The following is a 22,343-nucleotide window of genomic DNA, read 5'->3' on the forward strand; positions in this document are numbered from 1 at the left end:
ATCAGCCACAGCTGTCAGAAGGTAGAAAAAGTAGAGCTGGTCTTCCCTGCCTGTCGACTTGCCCTTAAATAACAAATGTTCTAGATGTTCGACAGGATGCAGTCGATGATCCTCTCCACTGACCGGATGAGGCACTTCAGTTGGCCTGGATTAATGCTGTTCTCAGCCAGGGGAGAGTTATACAGTAGAGGCTGAATTCACTGATGGCTGTGCAGAACCATAACTGTCTATGGCTGGTTGAATTTCTTAAGCTGCCAGAACATCCTCTCCTAAGATGTTTCAGTGATAGAGGAATCGTTTTCTTCCCACTTGAGATCCTTGGAGACGATAGCACCCAGGAACTTGTATGATTTTATTTTTTGAGCTCGCTGGAGAAAGACGGGAGAAGTGTGTGTGTCTGTGTGTGTGTGTGTCTGTATTTGGTCTTTCTTTTTGAAATGGGACTGTCTGCTTGATAGTGCTGCTTTTCAATACTAACTAACAGCATATTTCAGGGGGCATGTCGAGCATCTAGATAAGACACAGAGTCGCCGGAATCTGTGCTTTAATTTCACAACACCATTACTCATACAATAACATCAGGAAAGCCCCAAAAACATTCCACTGAATAGAAAAATGTTGCAAAATAGCTACAGCATCAGTTGCAAAAACAGTTTAGAGTGCCATCACTTGAAGGCTTTAGTTAACTTCATTGCTGCTAAGTATGACTTCCCTCATAAATGCATACATGTACGATTTTTTTGTATTTTTGTTGGACTACTGAATGGCATTCATACATGATGCCATCTTGTGCCTGGCTATTATCTAAGGGATCAACAGCCCACGCTCTCTGAAGTGGGTAATTTTCTTGTGGACAGGAAGAGTTGAGAGTGGTCTTTAGGCTGAACTGAACGGTGCTTAAGACCAGCAGCGGGGGAAAAGAAAGCCTCCACTCTCATTTGTGAAAACGCCGGCGCTTTACAGAGTATAGGCCACTGCAGGTTCACAGTAAGGTTAAATATGCTATAAATATTGTGACAGAAGGGAGTGAAAGAACAGGGCTGAGCATCTGCACACGTGTGAGTGCACACACACACACACACACACACACACACACACACATACATATGGTAACAGCTGTGAGGACACTGGACTTGGAGAGAAAGAGGAATGGGAGGTATGTGGTCTAAGTAAGCTCACAAAACTGCAAACTGTGCTACTAAGATGACCAGGCACCTTTGAAGATGTCCTATGGTCGTTTTCACTGTAATCAAAGTGAGGCTGTATTGATGAGGTAAATATTTAAAGAGCCCTGGCATCATCTGAACAAATGACGCTGTACCGTCTGGAGCCCGAAGCTAAGGATTGATTCATAGAACACTTTCCTCTGATACTTGGCAAGCACAGCACATCTTAATACTGTTTTTACCACGGCTCGCTGGGCTTCAGGAGGCAAAATCAGGTCAGGCAGGGTGTGACGCTTCACTCCTCTATACCTGTATGATATCAAACTTGGTCACAGTGTGGGAAGTATCATTTTCAACAAATCATGTCTGTTCTTTATTGATTAGCACCTAATTAATAAAAGGAAGTAAAAGTTCTATTAGTGTGAAAATGTATCCTAGATTATAAATGTTTACATCTTCTGCAATTTCTCACATAACTTCCATAACCTTCTTCTTGCATGGGAATGAGTATTAATGATGTCTGTATGGACTGCTGCAATACCGTGATGTATGGTGATATACACATAGCTAAATCTTTGTGAGAAATGATTGTAAGACACCACTTACTTACATTTCATAATAAATCAAATTGTTGTAATATAATATGTTATAAGCGACGTTTACTAATGGTTCAGGCTGAGATTATGCTCAAATAACCTGACAATTAATTAGGTTTATATGTCATCAATACAAATGCACCATGGCACTGTACAGGATCTGTACTTGATGTAGTTCCAATATTTAATACCTAATACAAAGTACCAAAGCGACAACAAAATTACAAGCTGAGTGTGCCTAGAAAGTGTTTAATCAGCAGTCTTAAATCAAAGTGTCAAAGCCTAATGAGTGAACTTTATCAGCTTACAGTGTCATATCACTCAGAAGAATTTAGAAGTGTGAAAAACAAGTATTGTCTCCAAAAACAAAAAAGGAGTGGCCAATATCTCTGCAGGGGCCAGGGGAAGAGCAGATGCTGATGCTATTTCTGCCAGCGTGGCGAAACTCAGAAGGAGCGAGAGAGAGAAAGAAAGAAGAAGAGAATATTTTAGTGAGTGGATCATCGTGTCTTCACACATAATGCATCCCACCAGTGTTATTGCTGGAGGGAAGACAGTCCAGATGAGGGGAGCATTCCTGCAGGCTGCTACTGCCAGTGCACACCTTCATCATTAGGATCCAATATCAGACGCCTGTGCTAATATAAGGGCAAAACAGACTGGGAGGGGAACAGGGATTTGTGTGGATTGGCAATCACGTGGATCTGAGCAAATAGAATACTGGCAAACTGACTTTCACCTCACTGACAACAACTCCAACAGCTGCTAGAAATCTTCACAGTAGTTTTATAGGAGATGTGAAATGCAGGATTTGGGGAAACTGACCTCCGATTTCCTCCAATCCTCCATCCTTAAAAGCAATACAGGCAATACAAGAGTTGATAATCTCCATCATGTGGTTTACACTAATCGTTCTACTGGGGTGGTAACCCTCAGGCTCTAAAATTATTTCTTTGATGTGGGCTGAGTGAAGTGTACTACTGTGCAGTGTGGTGCTGCTGTTGATGCTTGACTAGGCAGTGGGACAGGAGGAGGAGGAGGGCAGGAAAAACACTCACCAAGGGTCCTGAAGGGCCGCTGCTGGGGCACCAAGGAGAAGAAACCCGGCTTCAGGGCATTTGTGATGATGACGTCAAAAAGCTCCTCAAAGTCCTTCCTGTAATGACCATAAATCTGTGTGTTAGGTGCTCAGGCTGTGTGTTAAGGACAACGCTTGGACAGCATCCAAATGGACTGGTGTTACACAACCAAAAATACCTCAGTGAAGCCTGTAATACTGATGGAAAACATGGACCATAAACAGTGTGCACATACAACGCTATGAAGGGAAATGCTCAGCCTAATAACGTAAACACTTTGAGAGGGCAGTACACCCACAGAAGGCTAGCTAGGGAGGCGGCGTGTTCTCTAACATCATGTAGGCGACCGAACATATCTATAGCTGGGTCATGTCTGCAGGGAGACCTTGCACTGCTGTCCTGTGTAGGGAGAATCTGTATGCTACTACCATACTTGGTGAGAAGCAAAAGTTAGTCCCATGAAACAGGAAGAATCCCTTACTGGAAACTTTAAACATGCAAACTAATCAAAATGACGATTTGACAGTTTGAAAGAGTGTATGTCCATATTGGGTAAGAGCTTTACTGCCTAGAAACACATCATGATATCATCCCTTTGCTTTACTGTAGATCCAAGCTAATCCCAGCAGCTTTGGAGATGCTTCAGACAAGATCACTTCAGACAAGCCAACACAGCAAGGGACTTAACGGCAAGTAATAAATCGATAAATTATGCAGCACTCCCGATAATGAACGCCCGTGTCTGAGCCTGCCAAGTTATAACAGCGGCGTCCCTGGAGGAGCCGGTGGGTGTTGGCTGGCAGCGGCCCGTCAGACGGCTCTGGCCTTGTTGTGTTACTTCTGACAGCTGACTGTCACTGGCCTCCAGCCCGCTCAGCTAACTGACAGCGCCTGAGAGAAGCACGGGCTCTGATCTGAGAAGAAGGGGAACAAGTCCAGCCTAACAGCTGGGGGGGGGACCACGTCATGAGAGAGGAAGAATGAGCTTCTCTGGAAAGGAGGCACCAAGTGACTCAGGCGAGGGTAAACAGGAGTGGTGTTTCACAACAATGTGCCTTTGCAACAGTGAAGTGATGAGACATGATTTCTGTGCGGTGCTGCATGGATTGAATAATGAGCGTTTGCCTGAGGGCGGATGTAAAAGAGATAAACACAAAACCTTTTGGCGTTATGATAGACTTTTAAAAAACAGCCCATCAGGAGGAGGCCAATCCCTTTCCGAGAACAAAGTACACTTATCCCCAAACCACCTGGCGGCAAGATGAAGCCTGCCTGATTTCCTCTTGTAGCTATCACAACATAAATCTGCATCCTCTGACCTTGTAAAACAGTGATTTGAACATGGTGTACACACACACACACACACACACACACACACACACACATATACACACACACACAGCTGGGTTATGACTTGTCTCCTTGGGAGGTGGCACATGCTGCGGTGTTAGAGGTCACAGAGAGAGGAGGGGAGGGGAGGCCAGTGAAACAGTAGGGGAGCAGGGGAAAGGGGGGCGGAACAACAGAGTGACCAGGCTGCTCGCTGTGTAACAGGAAATGGTGAAGGGGGGAAAGCCTGCGCCGCAGAGGTCCCACGAGACGAACTGGCATCCAGAGCAAACGGCTCACTACTAGCCCCCTTCTGTTTCTGCTCTACGACCGAGAACAGGCCGCCCTTAGCGTGAGCAGTGAGAAAAGCAGACCGCCTGAACGGGTGATATGAATACGTGCAGTGTAAGATAACAGACTTCAGTGAGAACGGGGAGTGTTTGTGTGTGTGTGAATGTTCATGCTTGTGTGTGTGTGTGTGTGTGTGTTGTTATAGCACAGTAATCCTGCACTGAAACATTTTTCCAAGGTACTCCTACTGCTTGATCGAGTGTATAACAGGGCTTACGCTAGAATAATAAGCCTAAACCACAGAGTGTACACTGCAAAGAGGGGGAGGGCAGTTATGCAGAAAGCCCTTTCTTCTGGGTCAGCACAAAGCCAAAGAGCTGGCCACTGCGAAACTATAGAAAGCATGCAAAGACAAAAATCACTTCCGCACACTTAAACCTAGAAAATGAAGTGCTTAGTGTTTATGCTGGGCTGGTAGGAAATAACAACTAACTGTGCAGAGTGGGTGCTGAGGGTATGAGTGGTGTGTAGCGTATGTGTGCGATGGTGATGGTAACTCAAGGCGGACATGTGAACCAGAGTTGGCTCAAGGAATGACTGATGGCATGTGAGAGCTGTAAGGAATGTTGGGAGTTGGGGGAAAACCAAAAATGCCGGGCTGGGCTGGACTGGACAGTAACCGCTGCCTGAGCTGTCTTGAGCAAAAACTTTCCCCCGACTGCCAGGTTATAAATCCTTTGGGGACTGTTATGGTAAGATCTGCAAACTGGGACCTGGTCTGGAGAGGGATGGTAGGGGTGGGGTGGTCTGTGGTCTGGTCTGGTCTGGTCAGGCTCACCCCAGGATGTGGTCGCAGATAAGCCTGCAGTAGTCGCTGTGGGAGCTGGTGATGAGGAGGAGAACCTTCCCGGCGTTCTTCATGCTGCGCAGCCAGGTCTTGACGGAGTCGGAGCAGGGCTGCAGGTACTGGCCCGGGTCCCTCTTCAGACTCGGGAAGTATGTCCCTGCGTCCTCTGTGGAGAGACACAAACCACCACACACACACACACACACAAAGATGTCATGTAGGGCTTCCTTGAATCTTAAAGCCCCAATTCATAACATATTTCCATGGAAAACAAAACTGTCGCTACCTTGTCTTACAACCAAAGTGCATGAACCAGAAAAAGGCAGAAAGGAAGAACAAGGTCAGCTATTCTTAGAGGCCAATGGATAGTCTAAAAACACATTTTTTCTGCAGAAAGACTTCATCAGGGTTACATGAAAGATAGACAATGAATCCTCCATCCTCAATTTTAGGAATATGCACATGGATTCCTGAGGAATTTGACGTATGTGGAAAATAAGCTTATTTTCAACTCTCACACACCATTATTGATTGCAAACACCCAAGAAAATTATCTTTTTACACCTTCATGAAACATTTAAGACGTGTTTATCTGTGAAATATCAATAAATGTATTCAACAGAAGACAAATCACAACACACAAATGAAATAATGTGATGTGGTGGCAGTGTTTCATCATCAAGTCCCATTCTGAAATTTCAGGTTGGGGCTTTAACACAGTCCAGAGCTTCAGATGGATCTAGTGAAAAAAGCCCAATAGCATCAGATTAGCTTCCTCACAGAATCCCATAAAACCTTCCTTCCTCCAAAGAATAATAAGCAATGGGTTAGGTTAGAAGACATCAAAGGACACATGCTTCCATTTCTCTCTTTTTGAAAACAAAATGTATAGGGAGTGAGCCAAGGGTGATCAATGACCAGCCGTAAGACTTTTCCATGAGCAGCGGTTCATATGGTGGACAGGCGTAGGTGGATGAATAGACTGTGTTTCATGCTGGCAGCATCAAAAAACACAGAACGCCATTAAATGGTTTTCATTAAAACCATGCTGCACTATTTGGTCTGCTCACTCACACTGCACACGGTGCCCTTTCCACCAACTGGAACCTAGTGCTGGTGCTGGGCTGGTGCTGGTGCTGGTTCACAGTTGGTTCAACTTGGTTCAATCTTCTAAGAACCGGTATGCTTTTCCACAGGCTAGAGCTGGCTAGAGAGCCACGTCATTCGTCACTGTATACGTCTGTATACGTCTCCGCTTTCCCAGCAACACTAGCGCCAACTTCAAGCACAACAACCAAAATGGCGGACTACGTCTCTTTACCATTGCCGACCATTGCCGCTTCGCCCGAGGTCCTTCTTTTGGGGCCTGTAATGCTTTTTCAGTTTCTTTAGTTTGTTGTTTATTTGCTCGATGCTTCTGTCGTACCCCGCTGCAGCCATCTCGTGCTGTATTTGTTCAAACACCGGTTTCATTCTTGAAGCTCCCTCAAGTTTATTCTGAATCTCTGTCGAGGACCACAATGCAAGGAGACAGTTTGTCTTCTCCACGGACCACTGCTGCTTCGATTTCACGTCCATGTCCATGAAGCTCTGGTTTTTTAACAATGGCGGTCCTCTTGGTCTTGTTGGTTTTGGTTGGTCACGATAATCTCGACCCCAGCCCCTGACGTAAGCGGTTCTTTATTCTAGACCAGCAAAGTGTTGGTGCCACTCTGGAACCAGTTTTCCTGGCCGAGAGCCGGTTCGTTGGCTGTCGAAACGCGAAGAACTGGTTCGAGATTAGGCACCGGCTCCGAACCGGCCCTCGAACTGCCTTGGTCGAAAAGGGGTATCAGTGCAACTTAGATATATCATCTATTCTCTGGGCTGTATGGTGCATGGTGACATACATTTGATTTTTTTTTTTTCAAACATCAATATATTGCATGCCTCAACTCTGCTCAAGTGCTTGAAATTTGTTTTTTAGACAATTATAAATAGTGAAGTTGATGCCTATGTAGGCTTTGGGTTGCATCCTAAAGCGAACCTGAGCGAACCTTTTATAAGCGAACCTAAAGATGCAAGTATATTGTCAGCAAAGTCTCACAGTGTGTGGTTGGATAATTTCTTTATATGGACTAGTGTATATTTCCGTTATTGTCTTCACAGAGAAGGAGACGCTCATTGCAGATGCTTTATGCTTATCAGCATTACCAAGATGTTGATTCTTTAACGTTCTGCTGACAGAGGAAAAAGCCAAATAAAGGAGGTTTAGAGGTTTACATCCCAACATCATCGCACGCTAAGAAAAATACAGCAGTAATGTTCAAAATTGGTTCAGAGACCATCTAAAAATTCATTAAAAAAATCATGGTTTGGATGGGCCTATATGAGCCAGGGACCAGTATTTGCCCTGCTGATGTGTTTTTTCCAAGTTTTTATTTCGTACCGCTTAACCTCACCAGTGGCATCTATAGGGGGTAAGGGGGACCTCAGGGTCATGTTCCCCACTTCAGAGTCACTGTGGTTGGGCTGCCTTCTCTTCAAAGGCCCCCCAGCTGCTCTTCGATACATCCTGTCAGCCCGAGCCTCACACAGCGCTTAAACAGTGAATCAGACTGTATGGAGCTAAATATGGCGACGCTCACATCTCTGTTACACAATCCAAGTCCGTCATAGCATGTAACTCTTGACCTAATGTTCTCAGTAAGGCCTCATGAATACAAAAAAAACATGAATAAAACATAACTTGTAAGGAATAAAGGCACTTGATGCTGATTGGCGACATTAGAATGGTACTTCCATGTGATACTGTGTGAAGAAATGTGTAATTTAGCCAAGAATTTTTCCTGGTAATTATGAGGAAATGCTGTGATAAAATGGTATCTTGAGAGTTTGTAATTACAGGAAATAAGACCAATTTTTTGTACGCCTGGTGAGATGGAAAGAAAAGCATTACCTTCTCTTCTGCTATATGATTACTTTATGACTGGCAGGCTAATGATGAGGAGCGTGGACCGAGATTCAAATGAAACCCTGAGATACGTGCAAGCTTATCAAAGCAGAAAAATGGGGCTACCTGTACATCTTATTTGCGCTCGAGCTGAAGAATGTGCCCAATATGTGAGAAGTGGCGTTGCTTCTTTCACAAGCAGGAGAAAAGAGGGCTTAGGAAAACAGGGCAGGGTGCAGATGAGTGGCGTGTATTCATGAGCCGAGGTGTTTACCCTGGCAGAGACCACCGGCCTCTCAGGAGCATCACTGTGCCCACAGAGCGACAGAGAGTCAGAGTCAGCTACGTTCACACTGCCGCTGAAAGGGTCCCAATTGTGATGAATTTCCCTTCACATGTGACACAGATCTGATGTTATCTAACCAGTGTGAACAGCAAAAAGCAGCATGGAGTTGCATTTTTTCAATTCCAAATCTGGACCACGTGGATATATGCAACAAAATTGGATCTCCAGGCTGCAACCTACATGCGACTCACACACATGCACTGAAATTTGTCAGTGTTGCCATGACAATAAGAAAATCCTACATCATTCACCTTGGCTGAGCAAGCTTTAACACGGAGGACAACAAGACTTGATCGGTATTTGGGGAGACGCCTCGATTCAGTCAAAACTCGAAGGCACAGAGCGTCTTGGTGGCTCGGCTGGCTAAGACGCACACCATGTAACCACAACGTCTTGGGTTTAAATTCAGCAAAGGATCTTTGTTGCATGTCATCCCCTCTCTCTCCCAAACGGTCCTGTCTCTCTCCACTGTTAGCTGCAAAATTAAGGCTAAAACTCCTAGAAAAAAGAAAAACCACAACTCGAAGGCACATACTGTAATAAAAATGTGTTTGAAACAATCGGACAAGCATAGAAACAGACGTGACATCTTTTGTTATTACTAAGCGCACCCGCGTCTTATCAACAAGGCTGTCGGTTCATATTGGTATCAGATATGGGTTACATCCTAGAATAGGTGTGAACAGTCATCTAAATAAGTCAGATATGAGCAGCAATTTGGAATTGAGCATGAAGACCTGCAGTGTGAACACAGCCAGAGGGACAGACAGGCTACAGAGAGACGGGTGGTCTCCTCTCCTTGCCTTCTGTCTGGAGCTGGAGATCACCTCATCTGAGGTTAAGAATTACAGGCACAGAGTCTAGTCTAGGTTGAATGCTAAATAACAACAAAATACACAGTACTACAAGAGTATATATATAGGTACATCGAGGCATTTCTTGTGCATGACCCTAAGTAATATGGATGATGAACTCAAAGTGTTCTTCTTTAACTGTGCTAAAAGATAGAACTCAACCTACTGCACACAATTAAGTTATGAAAGTCCTGTGTTGAGTCTGTGAAAGGTTTGAGCATGCTGCCCTCCTGTGGTACAACACTGGACTAGCTTGAGGTAGGAAAAAGCTTCCTCATGTACAACCACTGCAAGAAGACAGTATGGCTTTCTAACCAGAAGGTGACGACAAATGCAAAGAAAAACAACCACAAGCATGGAGAACAGGATCCAGTTTAGAATTACGGAGGAATAGCAAACTAACAAGAATGCTAATTATTCCAAAAGTCACACCTTTGGAAACGTCCAAAGAATGGGAGGACCGGAGGTATTATTTTGGAAACATCTGGTTCTGATTTTCAACCATTTCCGTGGAAGTGTTGCTGTTTTTTATTTCCCACAGACCATTTCACCTTCAGTTAAACAGAAAAGCAAGGTCGGGCACGACAGTCAACTTCTGGCCCTTTATTTCTGGGCCGTTCCTCCTCTGGGACCCATCAGCAGAAACGCAGGCCTGCCTCATTACACACATTCAGGGGGGTCAACTGAGGGAGGGGAGGAGGAGGAAGGCAACTCCCCTGCTAGTACAAATTAACAAATGCCTCCCCCATGTCGGCTATGTGTGCGAGAGGAAAAACGATAATTGACCTCGCCGCCATCCTTCGTGTTAAATTCGAACGAACCACCCACTGCAGAGATACGTAGCAGCGGAAGACGATTTATTCAGCTGTGTTGCCTGAAAATTATTCTCCCGACATGTCACAAGCTTACAGCTGAAACAGAGGCCCGGGTTGGGGTCTATTCACTTTCACAAAATATTGAATCGGTAAACACACTGAGAATGAAGGTTGCATCTTAAAGGAAAAATCCATCCTCAGATACACTGTTAGATATCATCAATCTGTGATGTTCACTGTATTCTAGGAGTTATTTTGTGATGAAGTGTTGTAATTTACTTCATTGGTGAACCCAGTTCCCCTCAACCTTCCTCCTCTACTTCTATTAGTGATTTCCTACATCTCCCACAATGCCTTTCGACAATCCAAAAACAACAGTCTTGAACGTGTTGCTTTCAGCTGCGGGGTATACATGTAGGTGGAGGGAGCAATAGTGATATCTTAGTTGGAGCAAGACAGTGAGTTTTTTTCCAGTTGAGAAAAAATTGCGCCTCTTACTCAAAACACAACATATCTTCTGGCTGCATTGCATTCTGGCTGCATTGCATTGTGGTCTATTGAAGGTACTGTCAGTGGAGAAATTGGTCTCTCTGCCTCTTCTATGATGGATTTCTCCCTGTATGGTTGTTGAACTTTTTTTTTTGCTATCAAACTCCATTGTAGCTGTGTTGGAAATATCTCAATGTGACATCATGCTGTCTATGTTTGTCTTTAGTGTTTTTTAGGGTGGATTTTTCCTTTAACTGTGTAAACAGTTTTTAGTTTATTTTGCTGGAGCGACTCAACAGTGACTGCAACCCTGAGAGGAACCCACTGTAACCTCTCAAAGACAACATCCCTATTGGCATGAATGCTGTCCTGTAATCCGGTGTCTCTTATGCCCTCTGTCTGGCAGCAGGGCCGGCTGCACAGTGGCCAGGCTGACACTGTGGTGCATTTTGGGACATGGGAATGCGTGATCAATCCACAAGTCCCACAGAGGAGAGGATATTTTAATCCCTGCTCTGACATTTGCCAATGCCAACTCACTACCGTGTGAGTGTGTGTGTCTCTGCAGGCTTTGGCTGTGAATAGGGGATTGAACTGCCCTTAGGACTCCCTGGGCACGGCAGTATGGAGGCTGGGCCTGGATGGCTGGAGAGCTGCCCGGCATCAGAGAGAACCACGACCAGCAGCCCAATCTGCCTCACACATCAAAGCGGCCCGACAGGATACACAAATCAACAGTTGCAGTGCAAATTAGGGCAGAGCACGGGACCGTTTCACAAACAGCCGCACCAAAAGTGATGGGGGAAAAGGATTTAGATGCACGTTCATTTTCTTTATCGCCCAGTTAATCAGCAGGGAAGATATATAGCTATCAAAACAAAAATACACAAAGCTATGCATTTATCCATTTCCTGATTGCAGTTAATGAGCAAAATGACAACAGCATCCCTTTATGTGTATAAAGCGCATGGAGAGGATCTTTAAAGGAAAGCTATAATCTGAAGTGTTTTCTCTTAAAAAGGCATCCAGACAAACTCGGCTCAGTTTGGGCTATTTTTTGCTGCACCTGTTTGAACCCTGTGAAAAACAGCAACCTCAGCCATGTCGTCTGTGGACTTGCCATTTTTAGCAGCCTGACCTCAAATTGCTGCATCGTGTCCCTTATGGCGCTTTTTTTTCCCCCATCTCTTTGGTCAGTGACAGACAAGGAGAATCTTAATTTGTGACCCACTATAACAATAATGTTATGGTTCAATAAAACCCCGAGCCCAATTAAATCTTTTCATAGCATTGTCCTATAGCATCTAAATAATGTACAGTATATATAATCATATAAACGATGACATTTTTATGTATAAACTATGACATTTTCATATACATATAATTTCATTTTTTTTCCTATTGTCTGTGATAGCACATAGTGGAAAGTGACAGCAAATATGCAAGAGGATGGGGTACGGCATGTGAAAAAGGTTTTGAGCCAGATTCAAATCAAAAACGTTGCAAGGAAACAATATAAGCCTTCGCTCATTAAGATGGACACACTTGATTTCTTTTTGAACTGCTGTACTGTATTGCTGTCTTAGCTTGACCAAGATATTATTAGGAGAGACTGACATGATTGGGACCCTAAACTTCTCATTAATTCACTAATAATGGGTTCTGTCTGAATGATTTCTATTTCCAAAAAGGTAAAAACATCCACCTACTTTCCTACTATGCACAAATATGATACTGAAGGGGAAAGAGAAAGAACAATAGCAGTTCAGGAGAAAGGACCAGTGGTTTTGGGACACCCATGTGCAGATCTCTGTGGGGGACACTGACGCCAGTTGCATAGTCACTCTCCCCCTAGAGCAAACGTGAGGGACATTGCAATCTGTCATTACATAAAACCACGGCTATATTTAGCTGAGATATCTTAAGAGAATAAGAATTGGGTGTATCCGTATTTCAAGGTCTGATCTCAGGAGGATCTCATCTTGAATTCCACACACAGGGTAAAAGAATGCTACCTCCTATCTCCAGTATCAAACCACATTAGGTGCACAGCACTGTCCAAAATATGAAAAAGCTGATAAGAATTGCCCTAGCATGAAGTTTTAAAGAGGTTTAATACAGCATTACATTTCAGGCATCAAAGTTAAATTGCCCTTCCTCTTAAATGCATTTGACTGCAACTCCTTAAATTGTTACCAACTTGGCTGAATTCTGCTGACTCACAGAGGAACAATGGTGAAAGCACCGAAAGCTAAAAGTGTAAAACCCTAGCAAGTCCAGCCAGGTTCTTTTTAATCATAGGGGGCTTATGGCACTTACAATGATGAATGATCCTCCTGTCTCAAGGTGCAATCTCCATAAACAATAGCTTACCATCTGCCACCGGGAGCATGCTGGGCTCAAAGGAGACTGCGAGTTATCTTTATCTACACAGGAGTCTTGGCAGACAATGCATGTGGGATATAAGGAATTTATCTTCCATACTTCACAACCTGAAAGGTCAATTTCCAGACATAAAGGACGCCATTTTAACTAAAACAGGAACAGAGGGGATGATGAAATGCACGTTGTCCCCTTCTGAATCAAGGACAATGGGAATAAACATAATAATTCACACAGCCTAATAACTGCATGAGTCCAGGTCTTTGTATGGATAGCAGAGTTGGCATGTATCCTTATATACAGTAGAAAGCGATGTTTTTATATGTTGCCATGCTATTGCTCAACATGGCAACCACCTCACAAATTCATTGCATTGTTTACACCCACAATAATTGTAGGAGTGGGCTATTAAAGGCTTATTAAGTAGGAATAGCAACCGCAGCTGGTCAGAATACAAGCACATTAAATACAGTCTTTGTTGACAACAGCTTTCATCAGACTCCAAGTGTTACCAACATCTGTGCACAGCTGGGTCTTACAGATCATGATTATACTTTTTATGACTTCGCAACAGGGAGAGAAGATTACTTCTGTTGTATTTCAGTCTGAAAGAAATGATTTTTTTTGTGGTTCTGTGTAGCTCAATAGGTTGAACATGGTACAACCACTGCCAGTGATGGGGGATCATTTGCTACTGGGGCCACCCATACTGAAGATGCATGCAGTCATGGCACTGGAAGGCACTTTCAAACAAGTAAACATGTCGTCCTCCACGAATGATGCACTCCTTCAGCCATTCAATAACGTGATGCATCATCCCTCCAAGTTTCAGCAAAATTAGAGCGATGATGTAGTAGATATGGCCTTAGTCTGAATTTCTATTTTCGACTATAGCGCCCCCATCAGACCAATTAGTGTAATTTGTAAGGATAGCTTGATTTGTGTGGCAAGTTTCATATCAATCGGATGTATGGTGTAGGTAGGAGTTCAAGTTTTCCTTTTAGTGTTCCCATCAGGCCAATCAATGTATTTTTTTTAAACACCAGAACACAGTGCCAACATGCATCATTCCTCTAAGTTTCATCAAAGTCAGATTAGTGGTGTCTGAGATGTCAGGATTTGAATTCAAAATGTTGACCTTTTGTTATAGCGCCCCCCTTAGGCTAATAAGTGTATTTTTTTTTTCAAACTCTGAAACACAATGCAAAGATGCTTCATCCCTCCAAGTATCATCAAAATCAGACCAGTGGTGTCTGAGATATCACATCACCCACCCACCATTTCATCACACGGGGGAGAAGAAGGACCAACAAAAAATACTATTTATATATTTCGTAATTTATGTGACATCAGAAGAGTAACTGACTCACTTATCATCAAACCAGGTGCTGTGAGAGCAGCCACAGCTAACCAGAGTGTACAGACTTGTGCATGCCAGGCATCAAACTTTACTAGTGATGACAGCACTTCCACATGTGACAGAAATGGGGAGAAATTGTTTCTTTCAAGCGCAGGAACCCATGACGTTCCTAACTCTGAAGACCGAAATTCTAACTTTGAAATGTTGCACCCCAGCGATTTATTATGGTTGCATGCCAGTCAATCGTTGCGATGTCTACAGTTTTTGATCAAAGACTGCCCCATCCCTCAAGAATAAGCCTGAACTTACTCAACCTACCAAACCATTAGGGGTAAGGCCACCTCTTAAACAGTTTTCTCGTTTATTTGGTATGGTGCAGTATGTACTTGGACTGTTATTGTTGCATGCAAAACAGAAGCTTAGCTTATCTGACAGCAAACACAACACAGATCAAAGCACAAACACAGCTCGGACATAATTTAGAACGTCAGACATAACAGTGTACATTCCCACCCTGAAGGATGACGTCTTATATACGTAAGCATACATTTCTCGTGATGCAGTAAGAGGCTGACTAAGGGCTAAAGGCTAACTGAAATTCCAAATAACTTATCTTCGCTATGGAAATAGATTGGTGCTGATCATCGTGTTTCTGTTGTTGACACTTCCTCAGAGACAGGAAGAAGAGACAGGCGGGGTGAAGGTAAACTGTGCCTTTCCTGAACACAACATGAGGCACGTTGACAGCAGCACCGAATCACCAACCAGCAAGACAACCAGCTAGTCCTCTCCCGAGTCTTCACATAGACGCATAGTGTACAAAGCCCTCCTAATATTGAGATGTACTACTTTTGGGATAATCCATGTCTCACAGCTTAAAAATCCTTCTTAAAAGCTTAATCAATCTGCTTTCCTCTACATTGCTCCTTCATGGCTGACATAGATTGATTTAATACATAATCAATGAAGAATCACAGCTGGATTCCCCTGGTCAATCGATTTGATGGAAAAAGAAATTGGTCCTGATGCTTGACTCACTCGGCGACTGGCGATGAGTGATGACAATGAAAAGTACCGTATAGAAGGGAATGCAGCACCGAGCAGCTAGAACATCATTTATGCCTAAAAATGATATCCGGTGGTATTTTTTATACTGTCACGAATATATGTCGATCATCCTCCATCCTTCCCTCTACACACATTTCTCTTCAATAGAGAGTTTTTTCAAAGCCAGTGGTGTAGGCACATTTTAAATGTAAACATAGACATCAAATTAACTCGACTTTCCAGACTAATTTAGAACAACGGCTTGTGGCACCGATGACTTCATAGTCTAACTTGAATCTTTATGAAGCTGTAAAAACACGGATACAGTTGCTATGTCAACATACAAGTAGCACATGTACATGCTCACTTCATGACAACTACATTTAAACCATTAGTGCGTGTCAACATGTATAAAAAAAATCTACCATCATAGAAATAAAGTCATCATGGAGATGCAAGTTTCAAAGTAATTTAACAATGAGTTGGATGATAGAAGTGCAGATTGTAAGAGCAATATAAGAGTATGGCAGACTGCTGACTGATAAGTTGTCTAAAAAAAGAGGGAAAAAAAGAGGGGTAAGACAGGGATTTGACAAAACTCCACTATAGGATTGCAGTTTGGCAGTCGTGACTTGAAGCCCAGCAGGATTGGATTTGGCTCATCTCAGAAAAACTTGTCCCTCCACATACTCTATTTGGGAGATTGCAAAGGGATTTTACTGTTGAGAAGAGGGCAGGAGGAGAAGCAAAACACAAAGCCAAGTTAACCACAGCTCTGTGGTTTCCCCACCACTGAAGGAGACATTGCATCGCATCCAAAAAGTGGCGAGCCTATCAGACATAGGAAGCGAAGAAGAATTATTCTACGTGGAGTTGAAAACAAATTTTGCAGTCAATTTAGCAGTGGACACTGAGGTAAATGAGCGGTCACGGACGTGGTGGGTTTGATGACTGCATTCTGGTATTTTTGCATCTTAATACCATGTTTGAAATGAAACTGCTGACTTAAAACCTGTCTTATTTTAGATTTGCAGGATTACCATCAAAACCAATGCACATGTCCCGTTACCAAGACTGTCCCCTGTTTTACGGTCGAAATTAAGCATTACTTTTCTTCTGTTGCCCCTCCCATCCAGGCAGTAAAACTGAGATAAAATGACACATTCAGTAACTTCAAACTGTAACAGCCAAGCTGCACATGTGCATATTGCTTGTTGGCAGTAAAATAATCTTATACTTGTTTCTGTGGTTAGCATTTCTGGCAACAAAACCAACTTCAGTAGCTTTAAATCTACTAGCTAAGTTCAATTACACAAGAATTCAATTCTTCGATCTTTTCCTCATCACTATGTGTTGCTCAGGTTGATCAGAGATCACGCCATGTTTTGAGATACTGTCTTAAAGTGTGCAGCATATCAAATGTGTGTCGTCCACACAGACAAAGTCCCAGCAATTCATTTTGATTTTCTTTTCCAAATGTCTGTGACTAAGACAATGTGGCTTTAAAGTTCTCCCAGTAATTACAGTGTGGAGGAGGGGCGGTTAACGCCGCCTCGCCAGTGGTCACTGCAGCTCTGTTCGGCAGCCCCCTGCAGAACACTCTGCACTGAGTCATGCCGTATTCCTCCATGGGAATGACCAGCTACTTGTCAAATTATGGAGGAATAATTCAGGCCTTCTCAATTAGAGGTGGTTGACTTAATGACCTGCACATCGACTGAAGAAAGTGTCCAAGTTTGGCAACTCATTTGTCGTAGTCCACATGACCCAAATCATTAACTCAGCCCTACAGCCAGAAAAATGACCACAGTTCAGAAGTTCACCTCGAACGGTGGATTAATTGAGAAGGCAGTTTCATCACTGTACCGGTTCCGCTATAACTCTAGCTAAAGTAGATTTATACACTATGCACAATAATTATACTGCTCAGTGTTAGTGTCAACACCGTAAGGTTCAAGGCCCCAAAACTGTCCAGCAATGACTGTTGGGCACATGAAGCGCCTATTTTGGGAAGAGCAGGAACCTTCAGGCTATCGTTAGATCTCCCAGTACTTCATGCTCACACTGCTGAAAGCCTGCAGTGGCTGAGGTTTGCATTATCTCCCCACAAGCTCACTCTGTTCCCTCTCAAGCACCTACTGTAAACAACACAAACTTTGAAGTTCTTTCATTATATGAACAGTTTAAGTGACTTTAGCCAAGAGCTACATAGGAAATATGGACCCACTACAGATATTCAACAACAACGCTACTAAAATAGATAAAAATCTGATGTTTAATGACCAAGACCAGATGTTGCCATTTTTGTGACTAAAATAAAAAGTGAAAAAACATTATTCAGTTCATTTGCACCAAGATATGAAATCTCATTTAAGGCACTGTAATAGCTATAATAATAGCTTTTACTACATGCATAAGTATGCGCATTTCAACCATCTATACATGAGCCGTGGTAAGAATCAAACCAGAGATAGTTATACCACTCATAAGATAAATGCTATTCGTGACTCGCTCCTTATTCATTTCCACTGAGGGTACTGGGTTTCTTTGGGAAAAAAAGAGCCGGGTGCTTCTGAACTTCCCTAAGCATTCTTCCCACCGTACTAAGAATGGTGCTCATGGATCTTTCCCAGCCCAACACCTAAAATAAAATCAAAACCGACAAAAACAACAACAGACCTGAGCTAGGAGAGCAGCCCAGCGAGGGAAATCCACATTCCAGTATATTTAGGCTGAAGGCCACCGGGGCTGATAAGCACTGGTTTCAGAAGTACCATAAAGACATCTTGCAGCTCCTGTACAGATGCTGGGACTTGGGTTCATTGGCAGTATGCTAATTGAAAATGAATATAAGAGTCATAAACAGGTGAAGAGGTTGGATAACCAGAAAACTATTTATGGCCATGAGAAAGTTCAGTGTTGAAAGGATACTTCCGGCCACAGTGAAAGTTCAGTCCATTTTCCAGCGGGCCTGCTCTGCCTTCCAAAAATTCCTGTGGATTTTTACATGCTATTATCAGAGAAACAGTTATTATGTGACTTAATTCCCTACCTCTAGACGCCATTTCCTTCCATTCAACTCCAAATGATATCAAAACCACAGAGATGTGTGTGTCAGCAAACTTTGTGCGAGGCCTCTCTTAATAAAACATTAATAAACCATCATTTTGTGAATGAAAAGTAGTTTGTATCCAAGTACGTTTGAATGTTTTTGAACTAACACATGCATTCAGAAAGCCCTATTTGGATGAATGGGGTAAGAGTAGTCGTATCTATGATGTTAGGCAAAAATGGAAAAATTGGAAAAAAGAAGTAGGAAGTAACAGCACAGCAGTGTTATTGGAACAATATAATGTAAAAAAAAATATATAAAAATGACCTTTCCAAATGCTAGCATGACTAGCTTGACCAGTTTCACCCAAAACTCTCACCACAATCTTATAGTTTTGCTCACAGTGCATACTGGAAGCCCCGCCTTAAACAGCACTTCTCACCAATCACTAGCATCCTCTGTGGTTACATCCCATCTCATTTCAAGCCACTCAGCTGAGGAAGAGTTTTTCTGCCTGAAAGTGGTTCCTATGGATTAGAATAAGGTGCCAAGTAAGCAAGTTTTATTCTTGCGTGGATGCAAAAATCAGTCAGACCTAATGAAAAAAAGTTTGTTTCTAATCCAACTGTAGGACAGCTATGAAATCCCTCTAGCTACAGGTTACCACAAAAAAAGAGAAATAAAAAAATTAAAAAAATACAGGAATTTCACAATAGAGAGAGGGCACTCTGGAAAATAGGCTTAACCTTCACCATAGCTGCAATTATCCTTTAAGGGTACAATACATGAGTCTGGGCCAATTCGGAGTTTGAGAATGGAAGTAAACCCTTCTACCTCTCAGCTTCACCTAGAAATATTAACATATTCACCTAAACAACACTCTGGAGATGAAGAATAAAATGATGGAAAATGTAAACGTGAATTGCTTGAATTTCAGTGAAATGAATTTTACCTCTGTGAATCCAATTCAAATCCTGATTCTGCAGGAAATATCAAACTCAATATAAATTTGAACAGAATTAGAATTTGCAGCAATTTGCTGCATTGAACACAACTTTGCTATGAGCACTGTTAAAACAATTCTATTGTGACACATTTAAAAATAAAGTGATGATATACTCGTAAATGGCCTATTTGTTAAATCTAGGATCTATTCCCACCAATTTTTTCTCTCCTGTGTCTCACTTTAAACCTCCAAATGTCTCAAAATGAAAAAAAGAATACAAAAGGGAGTGGACAAAAAATAACTACTGCTGCAGCATGAGCCTCACCAATCTCTGTCATGCTTTAATTTGGATCAATTCTGAGGGTTTGGTTTTTGAAAGCCGCAAAATCGCCTAAACTAAAAACAAAAAGTTTACAAATGACTCTTAAATATGTCAGCCTAGGATGTTTACCAATCTGCAGGACCAGAATGACTGTGATTTTCAATGCCAGCGTTGCTCTTTCCTTTTTTGTTTCTGTCAACCATAATTATTTTGAGAGCATCGTAATTTGGTAAACACCGACGCTCCTTTCAGAAAAACATAAACATAATATCGTCGTAGCTGTTTAAGACGTTGGGTTTGGCTTCCAACACCTTGCTCACCACTAACTCCAACACCACCTCTACAGAAAGAAGAGGCTGACAGTCAGTCAGCAGCAGGCCTGAGGCGTCTGCTCTACCCAAAACCACTGGGAGACAAGGGGAAGGAATGAGAGGCGGGACACACTATGACTACACTACAAACTTCTGATGCAAACAATAGAAATAAACCAGAATCTGATAACGGCTGAATCTCTGCACTGGTAAAAATTAAACTCTTCTTATTCCATTGTGATAGACTGATGCCATCATACACTTTGGATACATTACCAGAAGTGTAGAAACCATAGAAGCAGATGAAAAAGGATTTATTGTGACCATTAACTGAAGGTTTGGGATGTTTACCATCAAGCATGTCGAATGCACAGTGTAACATAGGCTTGTTCTGGATCCCAGACTGACCAAACAGGATACGAGCGGTCACTGGCCCTTCAGTCTGAGAGCGTGTCACTTCTCATTGTAAAATGGCAAAAATAACACTAAAGGAACACACCACTGATAAGCTTGCAAACTTGGAAGATACAAGCAAATGTGGTATACACCCAAAACAGAATAAAAGACAGAGTATGTGCAACAAATTAACAAAGATTAAGACTTGTCTTGTCTTGTGTGTAAGAGCACTAAATCTCTGCTTTGAATAGACAGATTGCAACACCACCCCCGTGAAAGCTATTGGTTATGTGAAGGTGTGGAAGGCGTAGTAAAAATGAAAAGTACTGGTCATTACAGCACTTACTCAGCTTTGATTAAGATAATTGGCTTCAAAGTAACCCATTACGTAGTCCTAAAATAAAGCCTAAAATGAGAGCGAAATCTGATTTGGAAACATTTTAAAAAGGTAAAAAAAAAAGAAAGAAATTCAACATCTCTGGCCTTAATTCCTCTTTCTCATGAGAGCCACATTTCAGTAATTTCTTAATGACTTGGGCTAGATTTTTTTTGTCAAGATGACAAAAAAAATCAAGAGGGATGCAGTTTAGGGTTTTGGTTACTATTCTGGATTATAGTTAGCTTCAGGTTGGTCAAGCTTCCAACCATGATTTTTGTGTTGGGTCCCTATAATTGCACCCACACTCAGCCTGGAGGTCCAACTTCAATCCTTCCATTCATAAAGCTGTAAGTGCCTCTTAGTGGCATATTCGGTTTATTAAAACGTTAAATCTGAGCGTCAGTCACTTCCCAGCTGAAATGCTCTATCTTTAGCTCCTGTTTTCCACTCTTCCCGCTGGCTTAGTCACATCAACCTGCAATTATTTTCTCCTTTCTCTAAGGCAGCATCCTTAAATCACCGGGACTAAATGGAGACAAGAGGCTCCAAAAATAGAAAAAAAAAAGTGTGCATGCTATCTTTCTGACTGATACCTTTTAAAAATTAAGTAGGCAATCACATAAAATCAAATAAAAACAAAGTAAAGTTTCTATCATTAAGTGTATATTCTTCCCAGGTGTGATCACTACAACTTAGTAGTAGTAGTAAATACATACCGTAGGTAGTAGGTAGTAAATACCTTTATTATTCCAACATACAATGGGATACAATAGGAAAAATGTATATTCTTCCCCTTCATATGTTAATATGCAAGATCATTTAATGTAAAAACTTATTATCTTTATGGTAACGATTGCATCAATTTTGCATTGTAACAGTTTCACAGGGAAAAATGATGTATTGCACAACAGCTAAAAGATTATGCATTCAGTATGTGACTAGACCCTACTGGAAAGACATCAGAACAAAATGACTAGTATTGTCAATTCACAAGCAAGAGGAAAATGGAGAAAAACTAAAGCACAAAATAACACCATATGAATGTAAAACATGTATGCTGTGTAAACCAGAAACAGGCCCCTTTCTACAAAGCCACTCACAGAGTGAGCAGGGTGTAAAATAAAACTTTAGACGACAAGTTTTAGAAGAATATTTCACACATGCAAATTTGACCTCTGCCTGCACCTTAAATCAAGATAATGTGGAAAACAGATGCCCCGGTCCCCATGTTGTGCGACAGCCACTGTCATCACCAGAGTAATTAAATCCATTGAAGGAGCATTAAGTCACGTCTGGAGTGGGGCCGATGATTTGAGCGGCAAAACAATAGCTCCATCAGACTCTTCGCAGAAATACCACTCACCCTGACATCGTGAAGGGTCTGAAAAGCAAATTCAGGCAACT

At 42.3% G+C, this 22,343-nt stretch overlaps 1 protein-coding gene across 1 annotated transcript in view; it reads right to left on the reverse strand.

Moving 5' to 3' along the window:
- nt5dc1 (5'-nucleotidase domain containing 1) overlaps positions 1-22,343 on the reverse strand; it is a 47,273-nt gene that overhangs the window by 12,925 nt on the left and 12,005 nt on the right. Inside the window, exons 7-8 of the mRNA XM_071540548.1 lie at positions 5,300-5,474; positions 2,821-2,918 (exon numbers count right to left, since the gene is read on the reverse strand). Coding sequence (XP_071396649.1) covers positions 2,821-2,918; positions 5,300-5,474 — 273 coding nt within the window. The remainder of the gene's footprint in view (positions 1-2,820; positions 2,919-5,299; positions 5,475-22,343) is intronic.

Source organism: Centroberyx affinis, unplaced genomic scaffold, assembly GCF_046629955.1.
Source record: "Centroberyx affinis isolate AG114_WGS23_722 - 3 ecotype Tasmania unplaced genomic scaffold, CSIRO-AGI_Caff_v1 ptg003672l_1, whole genome shotgun sequence".
Taxonomy (NCBI): Eukaryota; Metazoa; Chordata; class Actinopteri; order Beryciformes; family Berycidae; genus Centroberyx; species Centroberyx affinis.